Source organism: Achroia grisella, unplaced genomic scaffold (genome assembly GCF_030625045.1).
Source record: "Achroia grisella isolate CSIRO2021 unplaced genomic scaffold, CSIRO_AGI_Agris_v1 utg558, whole genome shotgun sequence".
NCBI lineage: Eukaryota > Metazoa > Arthropoda > Insecta > Lepidoptera > Pyralidae > Achroia > Achroia grisella.
The window spans coordinates 975,349-1,002,160 of record NW_026712938.1 but is presented as its reverse complement, the minus strand read 5'-3'; the positions used below and the strand labels follow the sequence as shown (position 1 = coordinate 1,002,160).

General features: G+C 31.2%; 3 protein-coding genes across 4 annotated transcripts in view; 1 reads left to right on the top strand and 2 right to left on the bottom strand.

Annotated features, from left to right (window-relative positions):
* Nucleotides 1-5,552: 5,552 nt before the first annotated feature.
* LOC131848461 (hyccin) lies at nucleotides 5,553-11,671 on the bottom strand. Of its 2 annotated transcripts, XM_059198336.1 has the most exons (8): nucleotides 11,594-11,671; nucleotides 11,164-11,367; nucleotides 10,903-11,068; nucleotides 9,623-9,717; nucleotides 9,217-9,434; nucleotides 8,738-8,988; nucleotides 8,126-8,242; nucleotides 5,553-6,335 (listed from the first exon to the last, which is right to left on the bottom strand). In XM_059198336.1, exons 2-8 carry the CDS (start codon nucleotides 11,356-11,358, stop codon nucleotides 5,866-5,868), a joined length of 1,512 nt encoding a protein of 503 aa, XP_059054319.1. In that variant the 5' UTR covers nucleotides 11,359-11,367; nucleotides 11,594-11,671; the 3' UTR covers nucleotides 5,553-5,865. The 2 variants fall into 2 exon arrangements, with proteins under 2 accessions (XP_059054319.1, XP_059054318.1); XM_059198335.1 differs by lacking the exon at nucleotides 11,594-11,671 and having other exon boundaries at nucleotides 11,164-11,565.
* A 395-nt stretch (nucleotides 11,672-12,066) lies between these two features.
* Nucleotides 12,067-15,202, top strand: LOC131848462 (Golgi reassembly-stacking protein 2). Its single transcript, XM_059198337.1, has 5 exons — nucleotides 12,067-12,276; nucleotides 12,360-12,644; nucleotides 12,891-13,196; nucleotides 14,184-14,487; nucleotides 14,635-15,202. Exons 1-5 carry the CDS (start codon nucleotides 12,214-12,216, stop codon nucleotides 15,021-15,023), a joined length of 1,347 nt encoding a protein of 448 aa, XP_059054320.1. The 5' UTR covers nucleotides 12,067-12,213; the 3' UTR covers nucleotides 15,024-15,202.
* A 123-nt stretch (nucleotides 15,203-15,325) lies between these two features.
* The window catches only part of LOC131848471 (sodium-coupled monocarboxylate transporter 1), a 36,468-nt gene continuing 24,981 nt past the window's right edge, over nucleotides 15,326-26,812 (bottom strand). Inside the window, exons 5-13 of the mRNA XM_059198348.1 lie at nucleotides 22,317-22,384; nucleotides 21,396-21,550; nucleotides 20,850-21,093; nucleotides 19,783-19,898; nucleotides 18,900-18,999; nucleotides 18,048-18,218; nucleotides 17,090-17,229; nucleotides 16,299-16,497; nucleotides 15,326-15,668 (exon numbers count right to left, since the gene is read on the bottom strand). Of these exons, the coding sequence (XP_059054331.1) occupies nucleotides 15,411-15,668; nucleotides 16,299-16,497; nucleotides 17,090-17,229; nucleotides 18,048-18,218; nucleotides 18,900-18,999; nucleotides 19,783-19,898; nucleotides 20,850-21,093; nucleotides 21,396-21,550; nucleotides 22,317-22,384 (1,451 nt within the window). The 3' untranslated portion in view covers nucleotides 15,326-15,410. The remainder of the gene's footprint in view (nucleotides 15,669-16,298; nucleotides 16,498-17,089; nucleotides 17,230-18,047; nucleotides 18,219-18,899; nucleotides 19,000-19,782; nucleotides 19,899-20,849; nucleotides 21,094-21,395; nucleotides 21,551-22,316; nucleotides 22,385-26,812) is intronic.

The window sequence follows — 26,812 nt, the reverse complement described above, 5'->3', positions numbered from 1 at the left end:
ATAATTAAATTGTAATAAACCAAAGGTACCAAATTATGTGTCTTTAATATTTTTTTTTGTTGACATAAAAGATAAAAGATTAACATGGTACATATTTAAAACTATTAATTATAGGTACATTAAGTAATATAGGTAGGTACAGCATAAGATTATGAAATAAATATTATATTAAACATGTATTAAAAATACAACCTGATAGAACCTTAGAGTTAAGTCTTCCTTTGCTAACAGTATTTCTAATATATACCTATTTCAATTTTTATGTTTACAAGTGGAATAAAGAATATATGTAAGTATTACCTGGCGGGTGACTCAAAACTCATCCTAGACCAATTTCCACCTTGAGGCTGGATTGTTGAAATATTGACATCCCTGTGTATATTAATAGAAATCCTACTCTTTATATTTTCATGTATAGATATAGCACTATTCATCATGTAAACATATCATATCTATTTTAAAAAACGAGGAAAAGATGAATGAAACGATGTTTGAGAAGATCAGGTGGTCCATAATTTTTTTTTTTCTCTTTATTTTGGCAACCAACAGTCGTTATAAAAACATATAAATATACAAATAAAAGTAATTTTTACGATAGATATTGAGTGCCGAAAATTTTTTACTTAAGTTTATTTTTAGTGAGCCTAGTGGACTAAAATAAAAACAAAACAATACAAATACAAAGAAAATGAATAAGAAAAAAGAAATAAGATTATAACATTATAATAATTATAATAACAAAAATAAAAATAAAAAGGGGTTACTTTAGTATTTCGAAAAGCTTCTTTCTGTATGTAACTAAGGTGCAACAAAACGGATCCAATTCAACAAAATTTGTGTTATACATATTGACGGAACGGGGTATATAGCAATTACTGGTGTAGTTCTTTTTAAACCATGGTGGTACCAACATGTTACTGGAGCGTCGAGAGAGGCGTGCAGGTCTAAATTTATGGATGACAGGAGAAGGGGAGAATCAATTTGACCATTCAACAATTTATATAAGAAAACCATATCAAACTGTTTACGACGATTTTCTAGACTCATAATCTTATAATCTAATAAAGACGACTCATAGTTTTTACCAACGTGACTCAAGCGATAATTTAGTTGTTTAATGAAATTCTTCTGCACACTTTCTATTCGATTGATGTGCACCTTGTAAAGCGGATTCCAGATGACGGAACTAAAATCCAAAATAGAACGAACTAATGAAAAATATATTTTATAGGGTAATACGTCTAGAAATGGCTTGGTGACCCTATTAATGAACCCGAGACTTCTGAATGCTCTTTGGACAATTGAGTCTATATGTAAATTAAATGTTAGTTTTTCGTCCATGATAATACCGAGATCTCGAATACTTTTCGTACGTCTTAGTCGCGTGTTTCCTATGGTATAGTGGAACAGAAGAGGTTTAGTTTTACGACTGTATGTTATAATGCAGCATTTGTCCACATTGAGAAATAGTTGATTGGTAGAACAATAAGATAATAATGAATTTATGTCAGCTTGAAGTTTAGAACAATCGGTCTCGGTCTTTATCATTTTGTATATTTTGGTGTCATCTGCGTATAACAAGTAGTTTGAGTTGTTGATTACGTCTCCAATATTATTGATGTACAATATGAACAAGATAGGCCCGATATGGGATCCTTGAGGGATGCCAGAAGGAATATTTTTGAATCTAGATTGAGATTTGAGAAACTGCCTGACTTCGGTTACTTATGTAAGAATCCACCCATCTAAGGAGACTGCCGTGTATACCAAGTCCCAAAAGCTTTTCTAATAAAAGAAAATGATTAATTTTATCGAAAGCCTTCGAAAAATCTGTATACACGACATCTACTTGGCAATTACTTTCCATAGCAGAAGCTAAAAAGTGTGTAAATGAAACCATATTAGTTTCGACGCTACGGGGTTTTATAAAACCGTGTTGATGTTCGGAAATATGATTATGTACCTTATTGACGAGTTGTGTAGTGACGATCTTTTCAAGTAATTTACCTAATACGCATAATTTTGAAATTGGTCTGTACTGCGAAATATGATCTTTCATATTATTTTTTGGTATGGGGGTGATTAAATTCTTTTTCCATACGTTGGGAAAAACACCGGTCGATATTGAGGTTTTAAAAATATATAAAATTGGTTTTAAAAGTTCCTTGGCACATTTATATATAAAAACAGGATGAATACCGTCTGAACCTGCTCCTTTATTAATGTTTACATTAAATAATTCTTTATAAACTAAACGTTCATCTAAATATACTGAGGACATACAAATTGGAGGGTCCGAGTTTTGTAATTGGGAGACATTTAAGATATCATTGTTTGTGTTATGAGGGATAAAAATGGAATGAAAATAATCATTGAAAGCCTCACAAACTTCTGTACCGTCTGATATTATATTACCATTATATATCATTTTATTGGGAACGTCACCGGACATTTGTTTCGATGCCAAAAGTGCTTAGGGTTGTCTTTAATGTTTTTTTCAGAAAACTTTATAAAATTAATACGACATACCTCTTCCATTTTTCGAAAACGTTTTCTCAACAACGAAAACGTGCTGTTTTATGTTCTAATCTGTATTTTATTACAATTAATTATAATCTCGTGGTTTCCAGACCAAGTGATAGTCAATCAAATATACAAAATCCGTTGCTACAATAGTTTCTAATAGGGAAAAACCATGTTACTATCATAGTTATCTTCTTCTCTCAGTGGAAATCAAAAATTTAAGCAATATTGTCATTTTATAAATAAAAGAAGAATTAACTTATTGTTTAGAGGTTGATTGATTAAGTTCGAAGAATCCAAATCTCGTTTATTGTACTTTTCAAAGAAATTCGATTATTATTTGCTTAAAATAATATCTAGCAACGTCAATTAAGTCACATTGTATGTAGGTATGTATACAAAGATAACCTTCACGATAACACTAAAGCATTGGCATAATAACTATCTAGCGTGTAGGTATAGATATTGCGACCAAAGTATGTACGAATGTACTTATTGTTTTCGTTATAATTTATTTAAATCGTGTCGGATGTGTTTATAAGGAGTTAGTAGCAAAAGGTATACCAAGCTGAAAGGCAGTGATATATTTCATCATAAAAACTTCAAACTATAAATTTTAAAAACGAAATGTTTTTAATAAACATCGTACTTACAACATATCGCGAAGTGAGATCAAATAATTGTAGTTTGAAATATTAAAAAATATTTTCGCATTACCGCTTTGTTTTAGTGAAAGTTGTTCAGATTTCCGAGTATTCTACCTAGCTTTTGGCATAATATACCCTTTAAGACTGTCGTGTATATATGTACCTTAGTACCTAGGTGTCTAAATTGACGTTGCAGCATTGCAGTTTCTCAGTCTCACCAAAACTTAATGAATAAAAATTTATGAACCTGCTGATATCCCTGAAGTAGATATTTATCCTTTAAAAGAAATATACACCTATATAACTTATTTGCTTAAACATAAATTTCGATTTGATAGTGTAGTCCTCTGCTGCGCGCACTTTTAAGATGAATGTTTGCGTAGGTAAATCCAACACCCCCGGCCGTTAGGATAGCGCTGGCCTCTGTGCGATAGATATCTCTTGCAATTATACCCTGTAACGAGTCCACTGCCTATATTAATAGGTTATATAGCAAACAAAGGAAATTTTTTGTTTGTATAATATATAAGAAAACTAGGAAGTGCTGGCGGGTATAACAAAATGATTCGAGATTCTGTCTGATGGGTGAGATACATGTTAGTAGCATACACAAAACAGCTATTATAACATCTTGTTATGAGGAATCGTAATATATTTGAGAAGAGGTGATGCCACAGAAGTCATAGTACCCCCGATAGTTCTCCAGTATTTCTTAAGTGGAGGGGCTGTAAGCTCTTTAAATTTTAAGACACACCTATAATTACAAGTGTTTGCACCGTGTGTAGAATCGAATCAGATAGTACAGCGGTGTGCTAAACATTGTTAATGTGTAAACCACAAAGAACCTGTATGCCTAATATTGTCTGAAATTTAAGGCACTATTTTACATTAGTATGTCTTATGTAAAAAGAGCTATACTTGATACTAGATAACTACTACTGTACTAGATAACATTCATTTTACTCGCCTTGATAATTTGTTGGTTGGGGTCGGCATAGAAAACTTCTTTCACACGCTTCATGAAAAGAATAGCCATGTAGTCAGCTCTCGTTTGCCAATTTAAGCGTGTATTGTAAATCGTACCTGCTACTAAATCGTTAGCTCTACTACTCGATATGCACAATATTGCAAGAATACTCAATAAAAAATATACACTCCTCATTGTTATGTATGTAAAGATGAAATGTCAAATATATCAACTTAATGAGAATTACGAGCTCTGGCGAGCAGAGCCGTTATCGGTCTGATTCTATTTGTACATGCATAAAATAAACATGGGTCATTTGTGTGTGACATATATCGTTTTCAATATACATATACAAACTCTAATGTAAACAAATAAACTTCTATTTATAAGTTAAGTTGTATTCTTATGGTTTATCGAGTAACATTTTAAAATCAAAACAAAATATGTAAATATTTTTTAATCCTACAGTGAAATTTAAATATAATACTTATTAATTGTAATCTGTGTTTTAAAATCCCGCATCTAATCTGGCTATTTTTTTGTAAGCTTAATCAGAAGGCATGGATGAATCTAATGTAAAAGAAAGTACATTTTAACAGAAATAAATTTAATTATATATTTTCGATATGAACTAGTTAAAAACATATTTAATTGACTATAATTATAACAATCGGTTGGTATTAAAACAAGTTTTTTTTTTTATATTTCACATAAATATTTGTTTAGACTATAAATGAGATCTCAATTAGACTTGTAGTTTTATACATCTGTATGAAAAATAAAATAAAATATGGTAACAGTGTACAAACACAATACCTGCAATTTGTTTGAATCTTTAGAGGTACCAAACATTCTGTAATTTATTATAGTTTAAGAAATATTTCAAATAGTACTATAATTATATTGCAATTAATTACTTGTGCTTCTGTTTTATGTATATGACCTAGTTCCCTGAATGTAAATGTAATTATATCATAAATAGTTCATACCGACTATATTAAAAGTATGTTTTCCCAATTAGTAAACATTCTAACCATCACAATATTTAAATATACCTATTAAAAGTCATGTCAACCATCTTATTATAACTTCAATTAAACATTATATATACCAACCATAAAACCATCTCTCTAGACACGTGGCAAACAAATATATTTGTAGATAGGTTTACGATAGCGCACACATAGCTACAAGATTCGTATGGCACTTGTATAGTAGGACTTGTCACAACACCTTTTAATTTTAAATATTTTATACATTTGATATTAAACAAATATTAGTTAAGTACCTCTAGATTATAATTTTGTTCAACATACCTGTTTCCATTATAAAAATTTTGAAATAAAAAAAGAAAATAACAATGTAAATAGTATTAAAAAATAAATACTGCTAAAATTCATATATATATATATATATATATATATATTTAATTATTTAATAGACATATTAAATATATTTATATTGCGTACCATTGTCTTTTTTTACTTACAGTATTTAACTGTGCTATACAGTTTGCTTAAGAAAGTCATGTAACAGTAAAGCTCCCATATAATATAGATATTTTTTATAACTAGACTTTTTTTAAACAAGTTATAATTATGGATAATACTGAACTTCATCAAGTAGTTTACTTATTTTTTGTTACTGGTCAAATATGCATACACACAGTACGCCTATTTGAGACATCTTTAATATCTGATGACTACTTGAGAGACCAATTATTATTATTTATACAGAGCTGACTTGCATGGCAGTAAATCGTGAGGTAGTCTCTAATTCCAATGAATCTGTAGTAATTTGTGATCGAGAGTCAGAAGTCTCTGTACTATTAGGTATAGAGCTAATAGACATTTTATCTTCTTTTAGACTGCCATTAATATCAGCAGTACCTTCTACACTACCAGTTTTTTGTTGGCCATCTATCGTATCACCACCACCGCCCCCGCTAAGTGAATTCCATATTCCCTTAGTCGAATCCTTTACAGTAACTTTCTTCTCGCTTACATTACTCTTCTCTTTATTTGCATCTTTGGTTTTTTTTCCAAGTACAGGAAAGGAACTCAGTTTTGGTTTGGATGTACGGACTCCAGTACCACGTTGAATCTGCGTAGAGTCCGTCTCACCTTCTTCAGTGATGGATGAAAGCATGTCCGCTGACTCAGTGGGCACCACCTGCCCAGCTTGTATTGGAATATCATCTAGAAACAAATGATTATAAATTGAAGTAAACAGGTTTTTATTGCACTTACTAGGGACATCGAACATAAAAGTAGTATTGGCAGTTGCGTAAACATTTTAATATGACTTGTAAGTGTGGAATAAAAATATTAAGTGATACATTAACGATAATAAGTATATAATGTACTTATTATCGTTAATGTATAAATATAATGTGTAAAGGAATTCAAATTTTGAAACTACACATAAAATACAAGCCGTTTTATTGTGTTATTGCAACAATAACTAAAAATATAATTAAGTGAGTCAAGTAATAATAAATTATACAGTTACGATTTGATTGAACAATAATTATATTCGGATCCTAATATTATGATAATTTCAATCCTAAATGGATCGTACCTGAGATTAAAAATATAAATAAATGTGAGAATATGGGATAAAAGTGAGAAAGTTGGTAATTTCAATTACATGAATTTATTTTTCATTTTTTCCTTTCAAAAATAGGTTATGCTTTCAATCTGTAAGTTAAAACACGTTCATTTAACTACCACTACAGGAAATAAATGGGATAATATATTTTACTCATATTAAAGATTAAATTATAGATATTATACTTATAAAACGCCAAAATAATTATTTATTGTAGTAATATTGTTTACTTTACAATTAGTTGTAAGTAAATCTAAAGCTTAACTTTAAATTATATGCTTTTATTTATAAATGGCATTAATTTAGTTCTATGTGTTTGTAATTAATAAATATTTAAAATATTCATTTAGACATTATTAGCAATTTAGGATGTATGGCATACGGTTTAGTATAAACCATCATAATGCACATAAATTTATTTTTTATTAATGAGTAATACTATTAGTAATATATACTATTGAATTGTGGTAAGTGTAACAGCATATAATAAATACCTACTGTGTTTATTTTGCTATTGTTATTTCTTTTTTTTTATACCGATCATGTGTGCCATTCCAGGCGATTAATATGCCTCCTATCCTGTAATTTCACTGCTTTATCAGATTCTTCAATCTTACCATAGCTTCTAAAGCAATCTGCTTGGCAATTCAAATAGGTAGACAGGGACACCTACACAGACTTTATAAAGTGTCCCCTGTTTATATTTCACTATATAGATGGAGATTGACCTTCTAAAGTTACCAAGAACCAATATTGGATAGACAGGAAAGATACAGTTTCAATAGTAAAGGCATGCATTTTAATATTAATTGCACTAATATCCTATATATTAATAAGGTTTGCCTATTTACAAATATAAACCTATTTCAGCTACTTTAACTAAAGTGCATTTGTGGCTTGGCGTGTACTAGTGACGTTCACGGATTATAGTATATTTTAAATAAATTCCCCACCTCACTATATGAAATAAAGGCGCATCTAAATAGAAGGTTGGTTGTTCTAATGTAGGAATATGATAGAATGTTTATCATTTACAAAATTTTCATTCTCACATTCAGACAGTTCAGATATAGAATCATTTATAATTGAGTTATCACTTTGTATTCTTTTCATTGACAGTCTCCAATACTCCCCATTTAAAATTTTAACTGTTTCATTAGAAAACTGGTATGAATCCGCAGTTAACGAATTATTGTTATTGTATGAAAAAAAGTTCTTAATCCAAAACATTTGTTTATTATTGCGTGTCGAGCAATCATTTGGTAGCATGCAAAAAGTATGATCATCATCTGTTTAAAAATCATAAAAATATTAATATATTTACATCAGTTGAATAACTAACATAATGCATTTAATTCACTACATAAATATAGCTCACCTGGTAATTTTTTAGTACGGAATGATGCATTAGTAATCATAGATTTGGACATTGTGACAGTAGTAGTAGCTGGAGATAATGCTACACTAATACCCATAGGACCATCACTTGGTTGACCTGGAAGGCACAAAAAAAATATTTAGAAACAAACATATTGTTAAAATAATACTATGATATATGAAAAGATGAATAAAAGCGTTGTCATTCGAATTTAAGATAAAATTAAAGTAGTTCATGAGGTTTATCCCCAAGGAGAGATTTTTTTATCATACTGGATATTTTGATTATATTATGTAAAAGGAAACCCGCTAGCAAATTTCATGTTCCAGAATCCATAAGGTTCAGCTGAGTGCTAGAGCAATGCAATTAAGAGAGGTCTCTAATGTACTTGTCTTACATAACCATATAACTTAGAACTTGAAACTTGTATATATCAATTTACTCCAACAAATAATTAAATAGGTAAAACTATTAATCAACATTTTTTAAATAATAAAACAAAAATAAATTTGACATTTATTAAAAAAATATTTATGGTTAAGACTTGGTCAACTTTTAATTATTATGGTTTCATATAAGGTAATGATTATATTATGAGTGTAAATATTTTACCTGATTCATTTTTCAATGAATTTATTACAGCACTAGTGACTAACATTACGTCAGGATATAGTTCATATTGGGCTCTTTGATCTATGTCCTTAACAGCTTGTAGAGCCAGTGTATAGAATTCATTGAACATAGCAAAATATGCACCTTCTATCATTTCTAACATAAAATTTGAAGACATGGGTATTCTTGGTGTTGGTTTTTTAGCATTTGATGAACCACCAATTTTTCTATGGAAACCTTGAGTAACAATTCTGAAAACAAAGTACAGATGAGATTTTATAATTTTATAAAATAAATGACATAATAGTATAAAATGAAACATAATTAACTTTAAATGGGAAAATATTAATAAACATTTTATTAATAATACTATTTATAAAATATTTTTTAATGTCTTCACAAGTACTAATATAATTTTCTATGTTACATAGATTATATTTTTATTAATATATATTTTAAAGTTATAACAATAGTAATACCTTGAAGTTGCTATACAAAAATGTCTGAGGGCAAGTTTAGGTAATAAACTTAATTGACGATTATAAATGAAAAATAGTGCAGTCATAACTTTCAATCGATTCTGGGCATTAATTACTTCCACTTGTGATAATGGGCCCCAGCTAACAAGTTTTGTATTACACTCCTCCCACCTTCTCAAAGCATTTTCTGTCAAGAACTGAGCTCCCAATGATAGTGGCTGTAATTAGTAAACATTATGTATATCAATGTTGATTAATTAATTACTAAGAAGGATTATTCAACTACTACAAAATAGGGTGCATGTCTAGAAAGTGAATAATGTACCAAATACATATTATTATTAATACCCACAACAATATTATTAGCAGTGAAGTAGAAAAATAAGCAAAATGATAAACCATATACCTCATGGTAGATTGAAGGTTGTGCCAATGATGGTAGTCTAAATGAGACAACTCTTGGTTTTCCTGTTTCATCCACCACTTCAAAATTGTACAAACCTAGAAAGAATTCATTTTGTAATTTCTGTTGATATTTCCTTTGCATTATAGGATTTTTCATAAGCAAATTTTAATCCTTATCCTTACTGATATTATAAATGCAAAAGTAACTCTGTCTGTCTCACTTTCACGCCAAAACTAATAAACCGATTTAAATTAAATTTGGTTCACAGATAGTCTAGACCCTGAGAAAGGACATAGGCTACTTTTGAATACGAAAATAGGGTTGTGAGGGGTTGAAATTGGGGATGAAAGATTGTATGGAAGAATCGTCATTTTTGAAGCTAGAAGCTTGAAACTTATTTTTGAGACTGCTAGTAAAATATAAATAAATATGACACACAAAATTTAAAAAAAAATTACCCTTAATAAATTAGGGGTTAAATAAATTGGGGGATAATTATTTTTTTTGTAAATTCGTCATTTTTGAAGCTAGAAGCTTGAAACTTATTTTTAAGGCTATAGATTAAATATAAATAATTATGACATTCTAAGTTTGTAAAAAATTTACCATTAGGGGTGTAAAATAAAATAGGAGGTCAAAGTTTTTATGTAAATTCGTCATTTTTGAAGCTAGAAACTGATGTTTTAGGCTGTTAATTAAATATAAATAAATAGGCCATCAAAGTTTGTAAAAAAGTTACCCTTTAGGGGGTAAAATAAAATAGGGAATGAAAGTTTTCATGTAAATTCGTCATTTTTGAAGCCAGAAGCTTGAAACTTATTTTTGAGGCTGTTGATTAAATATAAATGAATATGACATTAAAAGTTTGTAAAAATTACCCTTAAGGGGTTAAAATAATATAGGGGATGAAAGTTTTTATGTAAATTCGTCATTATTGAAGTTAGAAAGATGAAACCTTTTTATTGGCTTTTTGAGTTAGTTTATTAAATAGCTTACTAATATTATAACTGTGAAAGTAACTCTGTCTGTCTGTCAGTCTCACTTACACACTAAAACTACTTAACAGATTTAAGTGAAATTTGGTACACAATTAGTCTAGATCTTGAGAAAGAGTTATAAAGGGTTGAAAGAGTAATGTATGGAAGTGTCGTCATTTTTGAAGCAAAAAGGCTGAAACTTTTCAATATTTGGTCAAGGTCACTAATTTACACAGATCAAGTCGCGGGTACAGCTAGTACCAATATAAGATATAAATAGAATGTATTAAAATTCAGACATACCAATAAGAAGTGTTTCTATACAACGGTAATTTGTCTTATTTGTCTGTGCAACAGAACTCAAATATTTGTATACTAAAGTTGGAACAAACTGCAATGTAAATCGTTGTAGCTCCACCTCCTTTGATCTATAGAAACTAAATAATTGTGTACAGACATTTTCCAACACCTGCAAAGAAAAATATAACAATTCGTTTATTTCTAGTACCTAGAGAATCGATAAAAATAATATTGTTAAATTGTCTGTCAGTAGATGGTAAGGACCTGATCCATCTTTGCATCATCTGTTTGGTTTGTTGAATCAGTATCACTGTCATCTTCACTGTAGAAAAGATTGAATAAAGCTGTTGCTATTTCGTGGTTGTGTTCATGTTCTGCTGCAAAACTCTTTAATTCGTTTTCTTGAAGTGTTGCATATTCCGATAGCCATTCATTAATTAAATGCTTCCACTCCGACATATTGTAGTTCTGGAATCGTCACTTTGTTCTGTTTATATTAATTTTATTTGCAAATATTACTAAGATATGATATTAGGGTCAAGATTATAGGATTATGACATCAGCACAAAATTAATTGATTAATAAATATTTAACATAAAATCACGTATTCGGTTGATATCAAATTATAAATTTCTATTAGTACTTAAAAAACAAATGTGTGAGTAAATGTCAATATTTATATTTGGTATATTACTATAATATAACAGGTGTATGATAGTTTAGTGGTGATTATTGATTTTTATATAAAAACAAAATTTTTTATATAGGTACTGTAACTATAAGTAATGTTTTTGGTTCGGTAGTGATTTTTTTTATGTTTAGACATATATGGATACACATATTTTAGCCATTTCTTGTAATTTCATTTCGAGTTAATGCGACTACAGACATAGCTAATATTTTGTGTATTATTTACAATAGAAAAAATAGGTATAATGTATATAATGCAATTAAACGGAGACTATTTCATAAACTGTTACATAATTGGCCGCCAGGATTGTATTATTACAGTTATGTAATCTAGTTCTTATAATAAAATATCTGTGAACTGGATATGGATATTGTAACTATAGTCTGTAGATATTGTAACTCACTCTTGTTGCTGTCTGATGTGTCCAAAGAGAAATAGAGTATAGGATGTCATATCATTTGTCAGTGCCACTGCCACGTATCCGCGATCATGAATATCCAACATGATTGTCAAAGTCATTACAATTTAAAAAATTGTGATCTGATATTGTTGTCATTATTTACGAAATAATACAACCGGATTAATATTATATATTACAAATTTATTGTTTTTCTTATTTTCCAATGGGTTCTTCCCATAGTACTGATGTGCCGGGGGGTGGCTCAGAAGGATACCATATTTTACGGGTTTGTCTGTCTGTTACTTATTATTTTTCTTCCATCACTGTTACAATGGCCTTAAAAGACACATCATTAATTTGTTGTAATAGGTACAAGACGGTTCTCCAGGACATCAGGCAAGACTAGAAGCATTTTTCGATTTTATTGTCGCCATAGATAACACGAGATTGGACCAAGACAATGATACTCTGAAAGAGTTGTTAAAAAAGAATGTCGGTAATCCCATAAAAATGCTTATATATAGCAGTAAAACTCAGTCTGTTCGAGAATTGATGATTACTCCAAGTGCAGACTGGGGTGGTCAAGGATTGCTTGGTGTCAGCATACGATTTTGTTCTTTTGAGGGGGCCAATGAGAATGTGTGGCATGTATTGGTAAGTTTTATCTATAATTGCACAGTTAATATAGACATCTCATCTCCAGCCAGTAAAAGTAGGGTGACAGTTGCAATCGTGATTTTTATTCCTGGCATAGTAGAATTCCAAATATAACTTATTGTTCCAAATAGTAATTATATAAAGAGTTAGTTTAGTTTCAATAACTCATATTTATAATAACACCAAGTCCACTTTACTAAGTTATTATACATTTTACTGTAATATGTGTTTAATACTTTTTAGGAAGTGCATCCTTCATCTCCAGCTGAGATGGCAGGTCTCCGTCCATTTTCTGATTATATTATTGGAGCTGATTCCATTATGCATGAGAGTGAAGATTTCTTCACTCTTATAGAAGCACATGAGGGTAGAGCTCTCAAATTGTATGTTTATAATGTCAACGATGATGCATGCAAAGAGGTCCAGATAACACCTAATCATAATTGGGGAGGAGAAGGTAGTTTAGGTTGTGGTATTGGCTATGGTTATCTACATAGAATACCTATCAGACATGTATCTCCGGCAGAAATACAGAATATGACTGTGATGGTTTGTATAATACTTATTAAAATTGTATATATGATTGTTAGTTGTTGTTTACTATCTCTTGATATTTTTGATCATGAAATTTAACACTATTTGGCATGTTTAAAGGTCTTTCTATTAGATTCACTGTGTGGGAGCTGGATCCATTGTGTGGCAGAGAGAGAACTCTGCACTCCAAAAAAAGCAATTCCTGGGACTTGTTATCTAGGTGTAGGTTTAAGGAGTCCCTTGCTGATGTACATTAACACTACCTTCATCACTTGTGTTTCTCCTCCTGTTCAGGCAAATCAAGTAGAAGCCTGTTAGAACATGGCTAGATACACCTACTAGAATAGAACTTATTGCAGTTCAAGATAGGCCAAGATCTTTTAGAAGATTGTAGAGTGTTTTCGTTGGTATATGTCTCTCTCCCACTTAGATAACATATAAATTAACTGAATTAAAATGTTTAATTTGTTAAAAAAACATAATAAAAAAGGAGGTTCTTAAACTCATATGGTATTTAATATTTTTGACAATCATTAATTATCACAATATATGTTGAAGATTCCTTTGGATTAATCTCATTGTCACTAGCAGACCCTACAATTTCATCCCCATCCATCAGCTACCTGCCAAAAAAAGTGCCGTCAAAATCGATCCAGCCATTTTAGAGATTTGGCAGAACAAACAGACAGACAGACAGAAAATTGCAAAATATGTTATTTTGGTGTATGTACCATATTTATATTCATATGCATATAGTAAAAAATGGCTATTTCAATATTACAGACAGACACCCCAATTTTATTTATATGTATAGATTATAGTCACATTTTTACTACCATAAAAATGACTGTTGAATGCATAGAGGGAGCAATGGGTTAGATACAGAATAATGTCATCTATGTAATTTATTTCAATCTTTCAATTTTGATGATAGGTTATCCAATCCTGTCTTTATGCATTAATTAGATTATTATTATTACTTATGTATTCTAAATGTTTCAGACCCCATCATCACCAAACCAAAACATACAGCATAATGTGATATCTGCTGTTCAAAACTTAAATATAAATGAGGAAAAGATTCCTTTGGTGGACACTTCTCAAGTGTCAAATATACAAATTGAACAGAACACTAATGTTCCTCCAACATTTTTGTCTGGTGTTCCAATGGTGACTCCAGCTTCCTATAATACAGGGGTTCCACAACAATTTACACAAGAGCAAGTTATCACTCAACCAGTACCTCTGCAACAACAAATTCCTCAACCACAATCAGTTGCAGCTCATATTTCTACCTATTCTAGTAGTAAGTATTATAATTGACTAATTATAATTTTTTAAATACATATATTATTGAATAAAGTGGAATGCACCCACACAAATCACACACTCCATATAATGAAGTTCTATCATGATGTTATAACACAGTACCTTATGCATGTTTGTTTTTCAGATTTGGCGGATGCTACATTGACTAACTTAGGAAGTATACCATCTGTATCGAATATGCAACCACCAGCTCCACTACCAAGTTTGCCAGGCATTCCAATGAATCAACCTCAGCCTTATATACCAATGATGCCTAATTATAATCAGTCACCCATCGGAATCCCACAGTCAACTGCTTATGCTCAAAATGTACCAAATTTAGTTCCAACATTCAATATGAGTAATTTTCCACCTCCGATACAACCACCACCAATATCTAGCGGGATTCCTGTGGTGACTCCCGTGTCTTTACCAGGCATGCCGCCATTAACAGTTAGCGCTACACTGCCTGTATCTACTATGAAAGAAATACACCAGCAACATTCACTACAACAACATGATTTATTATCGTGAAATAATAAATACTCTATATCATTGGCCTTTTCATAAAACTAAAACAGATACTAATTGCTATTTAATTTTATATCTTTATTTTCTGACAATGTACATCTTATAAAAACTACAATTACTGTATTTTATGTGCAATATGTTATAATTCTATCAACTGACTTGAAATCAGTTAATTTAGTGGAAACACATTAAATAAGTTATTATTATATTCCAATAATATGGGTGTATAATTTTTTATTTCTTTATCATTATTCCATACCAATTATATCATTTAAGTATATGTTTAACTTACAAAGCAAATAAAAGATAAATATTAAATAATTTGTTTTATTTCATATACCTACTATAGTAATGTCATTGTACATACTTAATAATAGTTGTAAACAAAACTCAACCTATGATATTATCGGAAATGTGCTCTAGTTTGAACGTGGACAATTGATTTTCTTCGGTGGATTTTTCGGAGTCTAAAGCTGGGTTGTGATGACCACCTGTTAGAGTTATCGCGTCACTGTAGAATACTCCGCCTGCCATTTCTGAAAGCCTTCGCCGGCGTCTAGTATCTTTGTTATCGGTCAAATTAGGCGGGCGAACACTTGAACTGCGCCTGCTGCCCGAGCGCAGAAGCGATGTCACACGTAACATTTTCTAAAAAATATTTAGTTTAAGTGTATTGCACTTGTCTAAATTGAATTAATAATATGGAGAACTAGTGGCCGATTGTAGGTAGCAATGTACCAGATAATGTGCATGTGATGTTCCTGATAAAACTGGTTTACGTTATAAATGTAAATTATACATTTTTAAAAGAAATTAAAACAATTTTTTCTTTAAGTAGCTACCTAAACAATATCAGGATGATTAAACTAATTTTCATTGTATTACTACCAGGTTGAATTACTACTACCTACTTGAGTAGATATGTATAATACAAAAACTCATGTTGTCACATGCATTATTAACGGTGCAAGTGAGATTACATGGTAATTCGATTTTCAAATATATTTTAATCCTCGACTCGGGTGTGATTGTTTATTTAAGATACTTTTAGCAAATATACATGTACTTAAATTTGCTAAATGTATATTACAGGAACAACTGAACCTGCACTAACGGTTTACGCTGGCGGGGCACCAGTGGGGGTTGATAAAATGAACATGAGGTTAGGTCAATAAGCCCATTGTGACAAATTCACCAATAATTTAATAATAATCCTTCTTCCACTAATTGAACCTCTTTGGAACATGAAGATACCCAATACTTCTCAGTGTTTCTCACCTTCAAACTGACGGGCAATGACGTTAGCAATTTTATTACAGGTGGTGATATCATATCTACAGGAACCAAGGAGGGATTCGTTACGCCTGTCATTATCGATACAATCAATCCCGCCAATAATGTAGTTGCATAACCCAGCCCCGAATACCAGAGGTACGATATACGGAACAACCAAAATACCGCGTCGTCTTCGGGTTTTCTGTAAAAAGTATCAATTTTTAGTAAGTCATTCCTAGTAATTTGAGGAGCATAAAATATTTCTGTTTTATAATAACAAAAATTAATAAGGTGAGGCTGAAGTACCCACGCATTTTTTCTAATTGTCTTCTCCTTTTATACCTATTTTTCTTAGGTTGTTGTTATATAACAAGTAATAGTTATTTACGTCATAAAGTATAAATATGAATAAAAGAATATTAACCCCATAAATTTATAAAAGAAGTAAATCTTAAGTGTTATATAGATATTAATGCTTGCGTAACACTATAATTAAAAATCTTTCTATAATTACGAAATTGTGGCGTTAAGTAACAATAATAGCTAACACTGGACAAATAACACAGCACCCTCTAGTCTAAAGCTAGCTGAGCTTATTTACTAGACACCTGATATAAATACTTAAATACATTTTTTTGTAAATACATACACAAAAATCATCGAAAACACCGAGGCAAATACAATTCGTTATAACATTGGTTACGTGTAAGGAATTGAACCCGCGAACTTCGGAACACAAGCGCTGAACTAAATCACTAGATCGCCTATAAATAGTTAAGTCGTAGATACTTTACGTGGTATAATAATCTGTATGATTGTGTGAACAACATTCGGTTGCAAACGGGAGACGCGAAGGCGGTACTTGTGCCAGTTGAGCTCCACCTCCGGCTATCATCACTAGCAGTAGGCCCAATACACCACCAGTAATAGCACCCTAGGTGAGAGAATTGCAACAATTACAATTAAGTTTTATGTATCAATAAGTTAATTGTATATCAAGATTCATAAATTGGATTGGTAGAGTTAAAGCCTGGTAGTTTACTAGCCAATCTTATACCCAGCAGGGCGTGAGTTCACATTTGACCAGAAAAATATTCGTTGAGAGTCGATTTATATTTCTGACTGACTCTTTGGCGATGGAAATACCGATAACAAAACGAGTGATGGTGTTAGGCCCACCTCCTGCCCTTTAGACATCCATGGTACAATGAAATGTGGCCATGTCAAGTGTTGCGTTTTACCATGACGTCGACAATTGATAATGCTTCTGACTACTCCATCCGGAATAAATGTCGTAACGGCATGTCTATGTCATATCATTAAAAAGAGTACTATTATGTATAGAAATAAATACTATACAATACTAAACATATTATATTATCAACCAATGTTTTCTTAAGTCTGCAATCCGCACACACACGAGTAGGTACGTTGTATAAAAAATATCGTGCGTGAAACGAACCTTCGACCATCGGAAGTTATATAAGGTGCGATAAACCACTGAACCACAGAGTCTATATTGTATTTATGTTAGGATTGTCTCTATATAACCGCTTGTTTCTAATAAATAAAATAAAAATTGAACAAAGAGAGAATCGACATGAAGTCTGTTAAATGCTAGTTTTATCCTTTTAAAATAAGAACTAATCTATTTAAAAATAAGAACTAAACAATATTTTACTTAGTTCTATATTTATATAGAAGATTACTATATAGATATCGGACTAAATTCTATTTTCAATGTTATTTTACCTTCGAATTAGCCCAAGGAAACAACATTCCAAGAGTGAAAAGACCGAGCGAGACACCTCCCGTCATGCCGTTGAATGAAACTGCCAACTGCAGTAAGGGTCCGAGTCGCTCCACAGCAAATACGAGCGCGAAGGATATTAATCCACTCGCCACACAAATCCAACGGGCTACCTATAAATAAAGAAATAGATATCTGATCAAAATGCAAGTATTTCAAGACCAGACCACGGGTAAGTACCTACTAATGCAAGTGCCTATAATTTATGACTTCATCCTGATCAAATTTACTAACAGCGTCTGTCTCGGTACCTACACCTTGTCTATTACTGCCGCTAAGCACAATGTTATACAATCTGTACCTATTTTGGTTGCAATTATGAAAAATGTCACGTCGGTTCCACTAACTCAAGTAATCGCTTCATGTGCCTACAGATCACCCCAATTGAATTGCTAAATAAATAAATGATATAAAATAATAATCGTAGATAAACGGCTTAGAAAAGTTATTAATAGCATTAATGTGAAGGGTTGAAAACGACATCTAACTTAAATGACAATTTTATTTGGTATAGGTATGTCTACAAAGAAGTATAACAAGAACACAGGAAACAATGTAAAATCATTGACACAATTTTCCGAGTTTATCGTGCCAGTACTAACAATAAATTCATAAATTTTCTTAGTGATTTTATGTTGTAAATCGAAAAGATTAGAATGTTATACCCAGGTTTATTTAATTTGGTATCAATAGTCTAATTTGCTTAGAAATATATTGCATATTTTTAGGTATATTAGATTATTGGTACCAACATATGAATATGAAAATAGTTCGAATACGATTATGCAACTTACCAATGCTCCTTTATTTTCCTGTAGTGTAATACCAAAAAGTCCTATAATAAAATCTTGACACGCTACAGCCGCCAGAGAATTTAAAGCTGATGCTACAGTTCTGCAGAAAAAAAGTTTCTAGTCAATTTTTAATATTTCTAAACTTGTAGGAGAACAACCGCTAAAAACTAGCATGCAGGCAACTTTGCAACAACTAACAACCATACTTAAAAAAACAATTAGAATTATCTCTATATCCAAACATATGTGTGGATATAGAGATATATAATACATAAGAACTAGGGTTGGGACTTATTACTTAACCATAATTTAAACTTATAATAATAATAATTTTATATATAAAACTTAAATAAGCTGTTTTTACTACTATACTTACCAATATCAATTAACAAATGTAAATATTAATAATATATGTTTAAGGATGTACCTATGATCTTTAGATGTTTGTCATTTAATAATAAAAGCAGATATTATGGTAAATTATGGCTTATATACGTTATAACATACAGGATACTTCTATTTCAATTCACGCGGTTAATATTGATTTAAGTATTGCAGGTTTCGTCCGCATAAATTGGAAGTTATTCCTGTTCTGTTTCCAACAGGAGTATCACTATTACATATTTCTATCGGGAAAAGCCCTGTTGTTTGCTGGGTTTGCAGACCGTTGGGACGTCTCAGATCACTGCTGTTGGCAGTTTCAGTCACTAACTAATGCGGCGTCAGAACCGACGCCGGGTTAGCTAGTGAATATTTGATTTTGTATTTTACAACTAACTGCCTAATAATAGGAATAACTAAACAGTACTTATTCCTAATACGTTTTAGGTTGAACTAATCTGAATCTGAATTTAGAAATTAATTAAAATATTAATATACATACCCAAGGCTGGCAGCGAAAATACCCGCGACAAAAAATCCTGGTAAACCTCTGGCTTTACCAAGTTCTCGTATAACGAACAGTGGGAGTAGTTGATCAGATGCATTTATTAATCCCATCTGCAAAAAATAAATATTGCTGTCACTCGAGAACAATGGTAGCGAAATCTAATTCTAAGTTGAGCAAAGCTTGTTATGGTTACTAGAAAAATTATAGGAAACATCCAGACCATCAATTAAATATGAATAAAGTTAAGTATTAGGTATATATCTCAACCCAATACTTATGAAAAAAGGAAATATTTAACAATAGCTATACCCGCGACTTCGTCCGCGTAAAATAGTGACCTTGACAAAATAATGAAAACAATATTTAATGACCTAACCCAATAACAGTCAAATAAAAAAGTTTCACCGTTCAATAATGACGAATTTACATAAAACTTTCTTCCCCTATTTCGTTTTACCCCCTTAAGGGTATTTTTTTACAAACTTTGAATGTCATATTTATTTATATTTAATCAACAGCCTCAAAAATAAGTTTCAAGCCTCTGGCTTCTAAAATGACGAATTTACATAAAAATTTTTTTGAGACTGCTAATAATTTATTTATATTTCATTAGCAGTCTCAAAAATAAATTTCAAGCTTCTAGCTTCAAAAATGACGATTATTCCATACAATCTTTCATCCCCAATTTCAACCCCCTACAACCCTATTTTCGCATTAAAAAGTAGCGTATGTCCTTTCTCAGGGTCTAAACTATCTATAAACCAAATTTCATTTAAATCGGTTCAGTAGTTTTGGCGTGAAAGCGAGACAGACAGACAGACAGACAGAGTTACTTTCGCATTTATTATATTAGTAAGGATTTCTGTTTTAAACAAATTTACCATGTATTACGGGTACACGATAGGAGCCTCCCCGCGGCGCACCTGGAAACAGCTAGACACGGTAACGCAGTTCTAGGCTGGCCAATCCTCTCACCACAATGGCAACCCAAACGATAAACCATGTATTACGAATGTGTCTTAAATTGCATTAGAAATTAAATATTAAAAAAAAACACTTACGTGAATTGGATCACAACAAGCATAATGTTGGGCTAGGACAGCACCGGTAGCAAAATTAATGCTGTATAGACCTATGAGAACAACAGCGGAAGCACCTAATGCCATTCGTACTTGACTGATACGTTCCACTGATAGGTATTTCTGAATGGTCGCTTGATTGGCACAGAACATGCTCGTCCAATATATGGTGCCACCAACTACCACAGACCAAAATGAATGCCGCACCGTGGGATCTGGGTTCATGCTAAAAATCAGAGTTTAACGTAATATTCTTCTCCAATAGAACCATCTTATTTCATTCCTTCCGATTAGTTATGCGGTTTAGTAACGCTCACGAGTGTAATTAATATTTTTATTAATGTTACATATTCACTATATAAAAATGCTATAACAGATTGCTTAGATCTGACGTGCATTAAAAGATTTCACTTTATAGAAAGTCTCGTGACCTCACCTGAGTGATCAAGTTGCTGGTGTACTTACTATTAAAATTAAAATTATTTAATATTTGTGTCGTAATCACTGTTCCGATCATTGGATACTTACTTGAAGAAATGCAGTCTGTCGGTGCGTCGTGCATGATTCCAGACAATGTCCATCCCGCCCACGTGTGCCGCACCTAGCATCAGTACCGCCACCAAAGAACCCAGTATAACGATTGATTGAAATGTATCTGTCATTATAACAGCTTTCATGCCGCCCTGTAACGAAAATAATTTTCTATAAGATGTTTTTGCCTTAGCAAGAACATTGCCAACATTGATACAGGTATATACCAGCTGTCCCGGCGTTTTGCTATAAAACTTAATATTGCTATGAAAGAATAGGGGTTGTTGGTAGAAGGGTGAAAATTTAAGGCTGTCTGTATTTTTTAATGCCACATGATAAAAAAATTAAAATGCAAAGAATTGGGTTGACCTTTAACACTTAGGGATATATAAATTTGATACGCCAAATGATTGTATAAACTATTTTGAGGTACCTATCTATTCAGAAATTATGCTAACTGTTTATTATACGTTGTTCATATACTCGTACCTAATGTACTCTATTTGGTGTCCTTGATGATATGCGTCTATGCAGGTGATGGTTACCAACTACTTCCCATCTAATGGGTCATCGGTCATTTGATTGCTGCATTTCAATTGGTTTTCCATAAGATTATGCATAGCACACTAATGCAGATACTAACGTCTGTACAGATAAGATAAATCTGCATATACGTATGTACCAGAAAGTATGTACATGCATAAGTTTTCAGAGTATATTTAATCACTTGTACCTAATCGTCATTATAAACATGATTAGCATCATAGAATTTTCATAGAAATCTTTTACTTTACATAGAAAGTAAACAGAAACTGCAATATACATTATTTTTAAATAATATAAATTATTTTCGAAAATTGGAAGATAAAACATATAATGCAGACTCATAAAACGTGCAAGGAAAATATTAAAACCAACCTGAGATGAATAGAAAATGCATACTACGTACACAAGCGTTACGGCCAGATAGGTGTCCATACCGGTCACTGAAAAAAATAATATATATATGGGAATATGATCGTTATTAATACTAGATATAGCAATTGGAATTTGACGGTCTAGCGGGTTAGCACACTGCTTTACTTCAGATGGCCGCGGGTTCTATTCCTCTACGCAAACATTTGTATTCACGAGTATGATTGTTTGTATTGGCCTGGGAATTTCCTAGTTCTGTTATGTATGTATTTACAAAGTGTGTATCTAAGTATTTATATCAGTTTTCTAGGTACTACGGTAAGGATTCGAACTAAAATATGACCGGGATCCCGGTCATGTTTATTTTTTTTATTATTGAAGACATATTTTTATATGTCTTTATAGTACATCTAAATAAGTCGTAAGAAGTTGATTTTTTTTAGTTCATTGTAAAATAAAATAAACAAATTATGCATTCTGTAAATAATTTATGAAACTATTGCTTAAATTATTTACAGATGTTTAATTATTTGTTTATCAGAAGAATGTATAATTCTGTTTTGCTTCTTTTAAGATTTTACTAAAGATTTAAAAAGTTAATTATGACATTTTTTATCACTACGTTTAAAATAAAAAGTTGATTTTGATTTGTCTTTTTGTCACCAATTGTCTTTCTAATACCAATACAATCAGGGGATAATCCTGGACTCCCGGGATTGACTGTAGTGTGTAGATAATCCCGAAATCCCGGGATTAGAAAAATCGACCGGGATCGAATCCTCTATTAGGTACACATAACACAAGCTCTGCTTACCGTGGGACTAAATAACGCTGTGTTAATTATTCAGAGTCATTTCTTTATCAATTTATGTAATTTATATATAGATCATATACATACATGAACTGCACTACAGAAATCACGTTACCATATGACATACGTGATACCACTCCTTTGTTGCCAATCCAATATGTCAAGCCTTTTAACGTATAATTGTTATTTTTCGACACTTTGTTTTTGTATTCCCTTCAGAAAATATAATTAACAAAGTACCTACTGAAATATTAAGTCAAGTTTAGCATTAAAACTGATAACATCATATATTATTAAGCCAGTGCCTAGGAGAGTACTTAAAATAAATTTTGTAGTACCAACTTATTCAGTTAACGAATATTTATGATACCTACAACACAAAAATGATTGACAATTAAATTTGTTTACATAGCCAATAAAATTGATAATACTTGCGTAATCAATTGCTTAAAGAGATACTTATGCGCCACTCGTGGTTTGAATTTATTTTTTCTGTTACATAGGTTCTACTCGATAATAGAGGTATTACCCAAATCAACGATGACACACTAACTCAAGAGCAAGTAAATAAAACACGGTCAACGCGCATTTATGGAACGCATTACATTCACTGTATGTAACTATACATTCACATACTTGTATGTACATGTAGCAAAGTAAGTATGTATGGTGAACGGACTAACGACGAAGCGATTATATGTACTTGCGTGTTACAGAAGTCAGGTAATTGACGAATGCCGACTTACTGAATAAAATAATTATTGACTATAGAAATCTCACTAAAATGCCAGCAGTCATCTGTGCCATGCTATGTGTAGTGGGCTGAGTATAGTTTTGTTTCAATCAACTTCAAAAAATTACATATTCAATTTGTCGAAATCTGTATCCGTTTTACCTACTTACATATGATAAAAATCTAGATCGCTGTTTATACATGAAATATATATGGAAAAAAAAGTTTTGGTGGGACTTCACTAACTCAGTAGAAGTAGAAGTAAGTAGAACTCAATGATTGATAGTTTGATTATTTTTTTAAGTTTTCGTCTCTCTAATATAGACATGACACAAATAATTTTACGGTCAATAAAGTATTTATCATTATGGACGTTTCGACTGCGTTGTACTAATCGTGGACGAGATGACTGGAGCAACAGCGATGTCATTGTCGGTAGGTGTCAGCAATTTTTCAACTACCGTCATTAGATTGTATCCATACACTTATTGAGTGAGACTATCTAACTTTGTTTGAATTGGAATTGAGAGGTAAAAACCTTTCTTTACCCAAAATTATTTATGTTAAGACCCGAACAATAGAAATAATGTTAGTTTGATTGTCTGTGCACAAAGTAAAATTTCAGAAACGGCTTAACCGATTTGCCTTTTACTAATGTATTTGTGTTTATTTTTTATAGTTTTTCTTTTAATCTAATGTTTGTTGTATTCCAATCGGTTTATAAAAAAAAGTTTTAGCGAATCGGTTTCTCCCCCAATATTGCGCTATTTATGTGTAGGTATATGCAGTAGATATCTTTGAGTGCCATATTAATTTAACCAATATATATATTATTAATATATAATTTAGAGTCAATATTATGTGTCACAAAGTGTTACTGTTAATAGTAATTATATTTTGTTCCGCAAGAAAACTAATATCTATAGGAATAAATAGAGTGTAAATAAGAAATAAATGAGAATAATTAACAATGTGGATCGATTGTAAATCAAATCATCATCAAAATAGATTATTCAGAGCCAGTTGAACTGCGTGTTAGATATTATAGTCACATACAGTTTCCTAATAGCTTAGGACTATGATCACTGGTAGTAACTACCACATTCAGTTAAAATAGAACATAAATTACGGGAACTGACCGTGGGAATAAAGATTTTCTTTCTATGTTATGCACTAATAAGTGGTGAATACTTTCGTAATAATGTTTACAATAAACATTTCTACGGTCTGGGAATATTTTTGCAGACATCACCCAAATATTAAAAGAAGTTACCTAAAACAAACCGATACAAGTGAATACATTTTTAAACCAAAATTATTTATATTTCCATATCGTCCAACACACAAGTGTAGTAAAGATTAATTTAAAATCAATTTTTACAATAAAATCGATCAATTTTTGATTTACAAACTGGCACAAAGAGTTGAAACATTGGACTCTTTTTATCAAAGGTACGACGTAACTACCTACACGTAAATGAACATTGAATAAAGGTTTTTGGAAACTTTTATAAATATGAGGCACTTACATATTTTAGAGTTTATTTCGTAGTTGTGGCAATAACGAAAGAAATATTTTATATACGTAGGATTCTATAGACGTACATCAACGTTAAACTATTGCGGTTAATGTAAATCACGCAAAAAAAAAGAGTACTTTAGAGTGCAATATTTCGTAAATGGCATAATTTTTGTAACACTGTCAAAGGAACCTCAAATCATAAAAAGAAGAGTTATGTCTGAAGTCTTTATCTGTAGTCGAGTATTCTGTAGAATTAGTAGTTCTCATAGTAATGTACTCACTGTAAATTTGAAATCGTTTTGCACATGCGATGAAAACCATTTGGGTGATTTTAATATCTGATGGTAAAAAAGCAATGTTCTATCTTTAAATCGTTAGTCTATATAATTGTTTATGGCAAAGTTACGTTTAAATTGATTAACTGTGGTTTACCTTATTCATTTGGCTAAATTATTTTATACATACATATATCTACCTATTACAAATACGTAATTATAAATAAATAAATGAACAAATAATAATACTTAATAATTCGGTGTAGACCTACAATTAGTTGACTTCGTAGGTCTGAGAAGAATACAGACGTTTATCAATTTTAGCTAAGAACTGTCTCAATTACATCACTTTAAAAAAAACCACTGGAACAACATCCGTTCCTGTGCTATGATAACCAATCTTTGATGCTGTATGATCTTAGCCAGACACACATGACACGTTATAAGTTTAATAAAAATCATATAATGCCTTATAATAAACTTTAAACAATAAAAATAAATAATAAGAGCATCTTATGTATTTATTAAATTACTTTCTTATAATGATTACGTTGATTATTTCTGTTTATTTAATAAATTCAATCGGTGTTATTTTGCAAATTAAAGGAAGTCCATTTATTTTAACATTATTGTGTGTACTTAATAAAAATTTATATTATTTTGTTTAATTCCACTACGATTAGCATGTGTGAGACCACAAATATTTAGTTCGGAAACTTCACTACCGCTACTGGAAGCGACCTTCCCCTAATTATTAATTAATTAGTGTCATTGTCTGCTCGCTGAATAGTCCTAGAATATCAAAGCATGTTGGTACTTTAGCTGTTCGGCATATAGCCTTATCATTCCAAGATAGCGATATTCCATTCCATTTTACAGACATTTAAGTAGGTAATATTAATTTGTACGAGTATATCTGTTTGTAGTGGTCTAGATGTCTTGGACTCTAGGTTCCTATATTATATACGTATTTAAGTGTGTCTAACAGTAATCTAGTATTAGTACTCATGGTGTACGTAGTAGTTTAGTTGTTGTCTTTTTTATGTAATTGTAATGCCAATTATTCTAATATCATTAGAAAACCGAATCAATATCCGTAGCATGCTTTAGAAGTAAGCGGAAAAAAGTCACAAGAAGAGTATATTTTATTGGAATAGT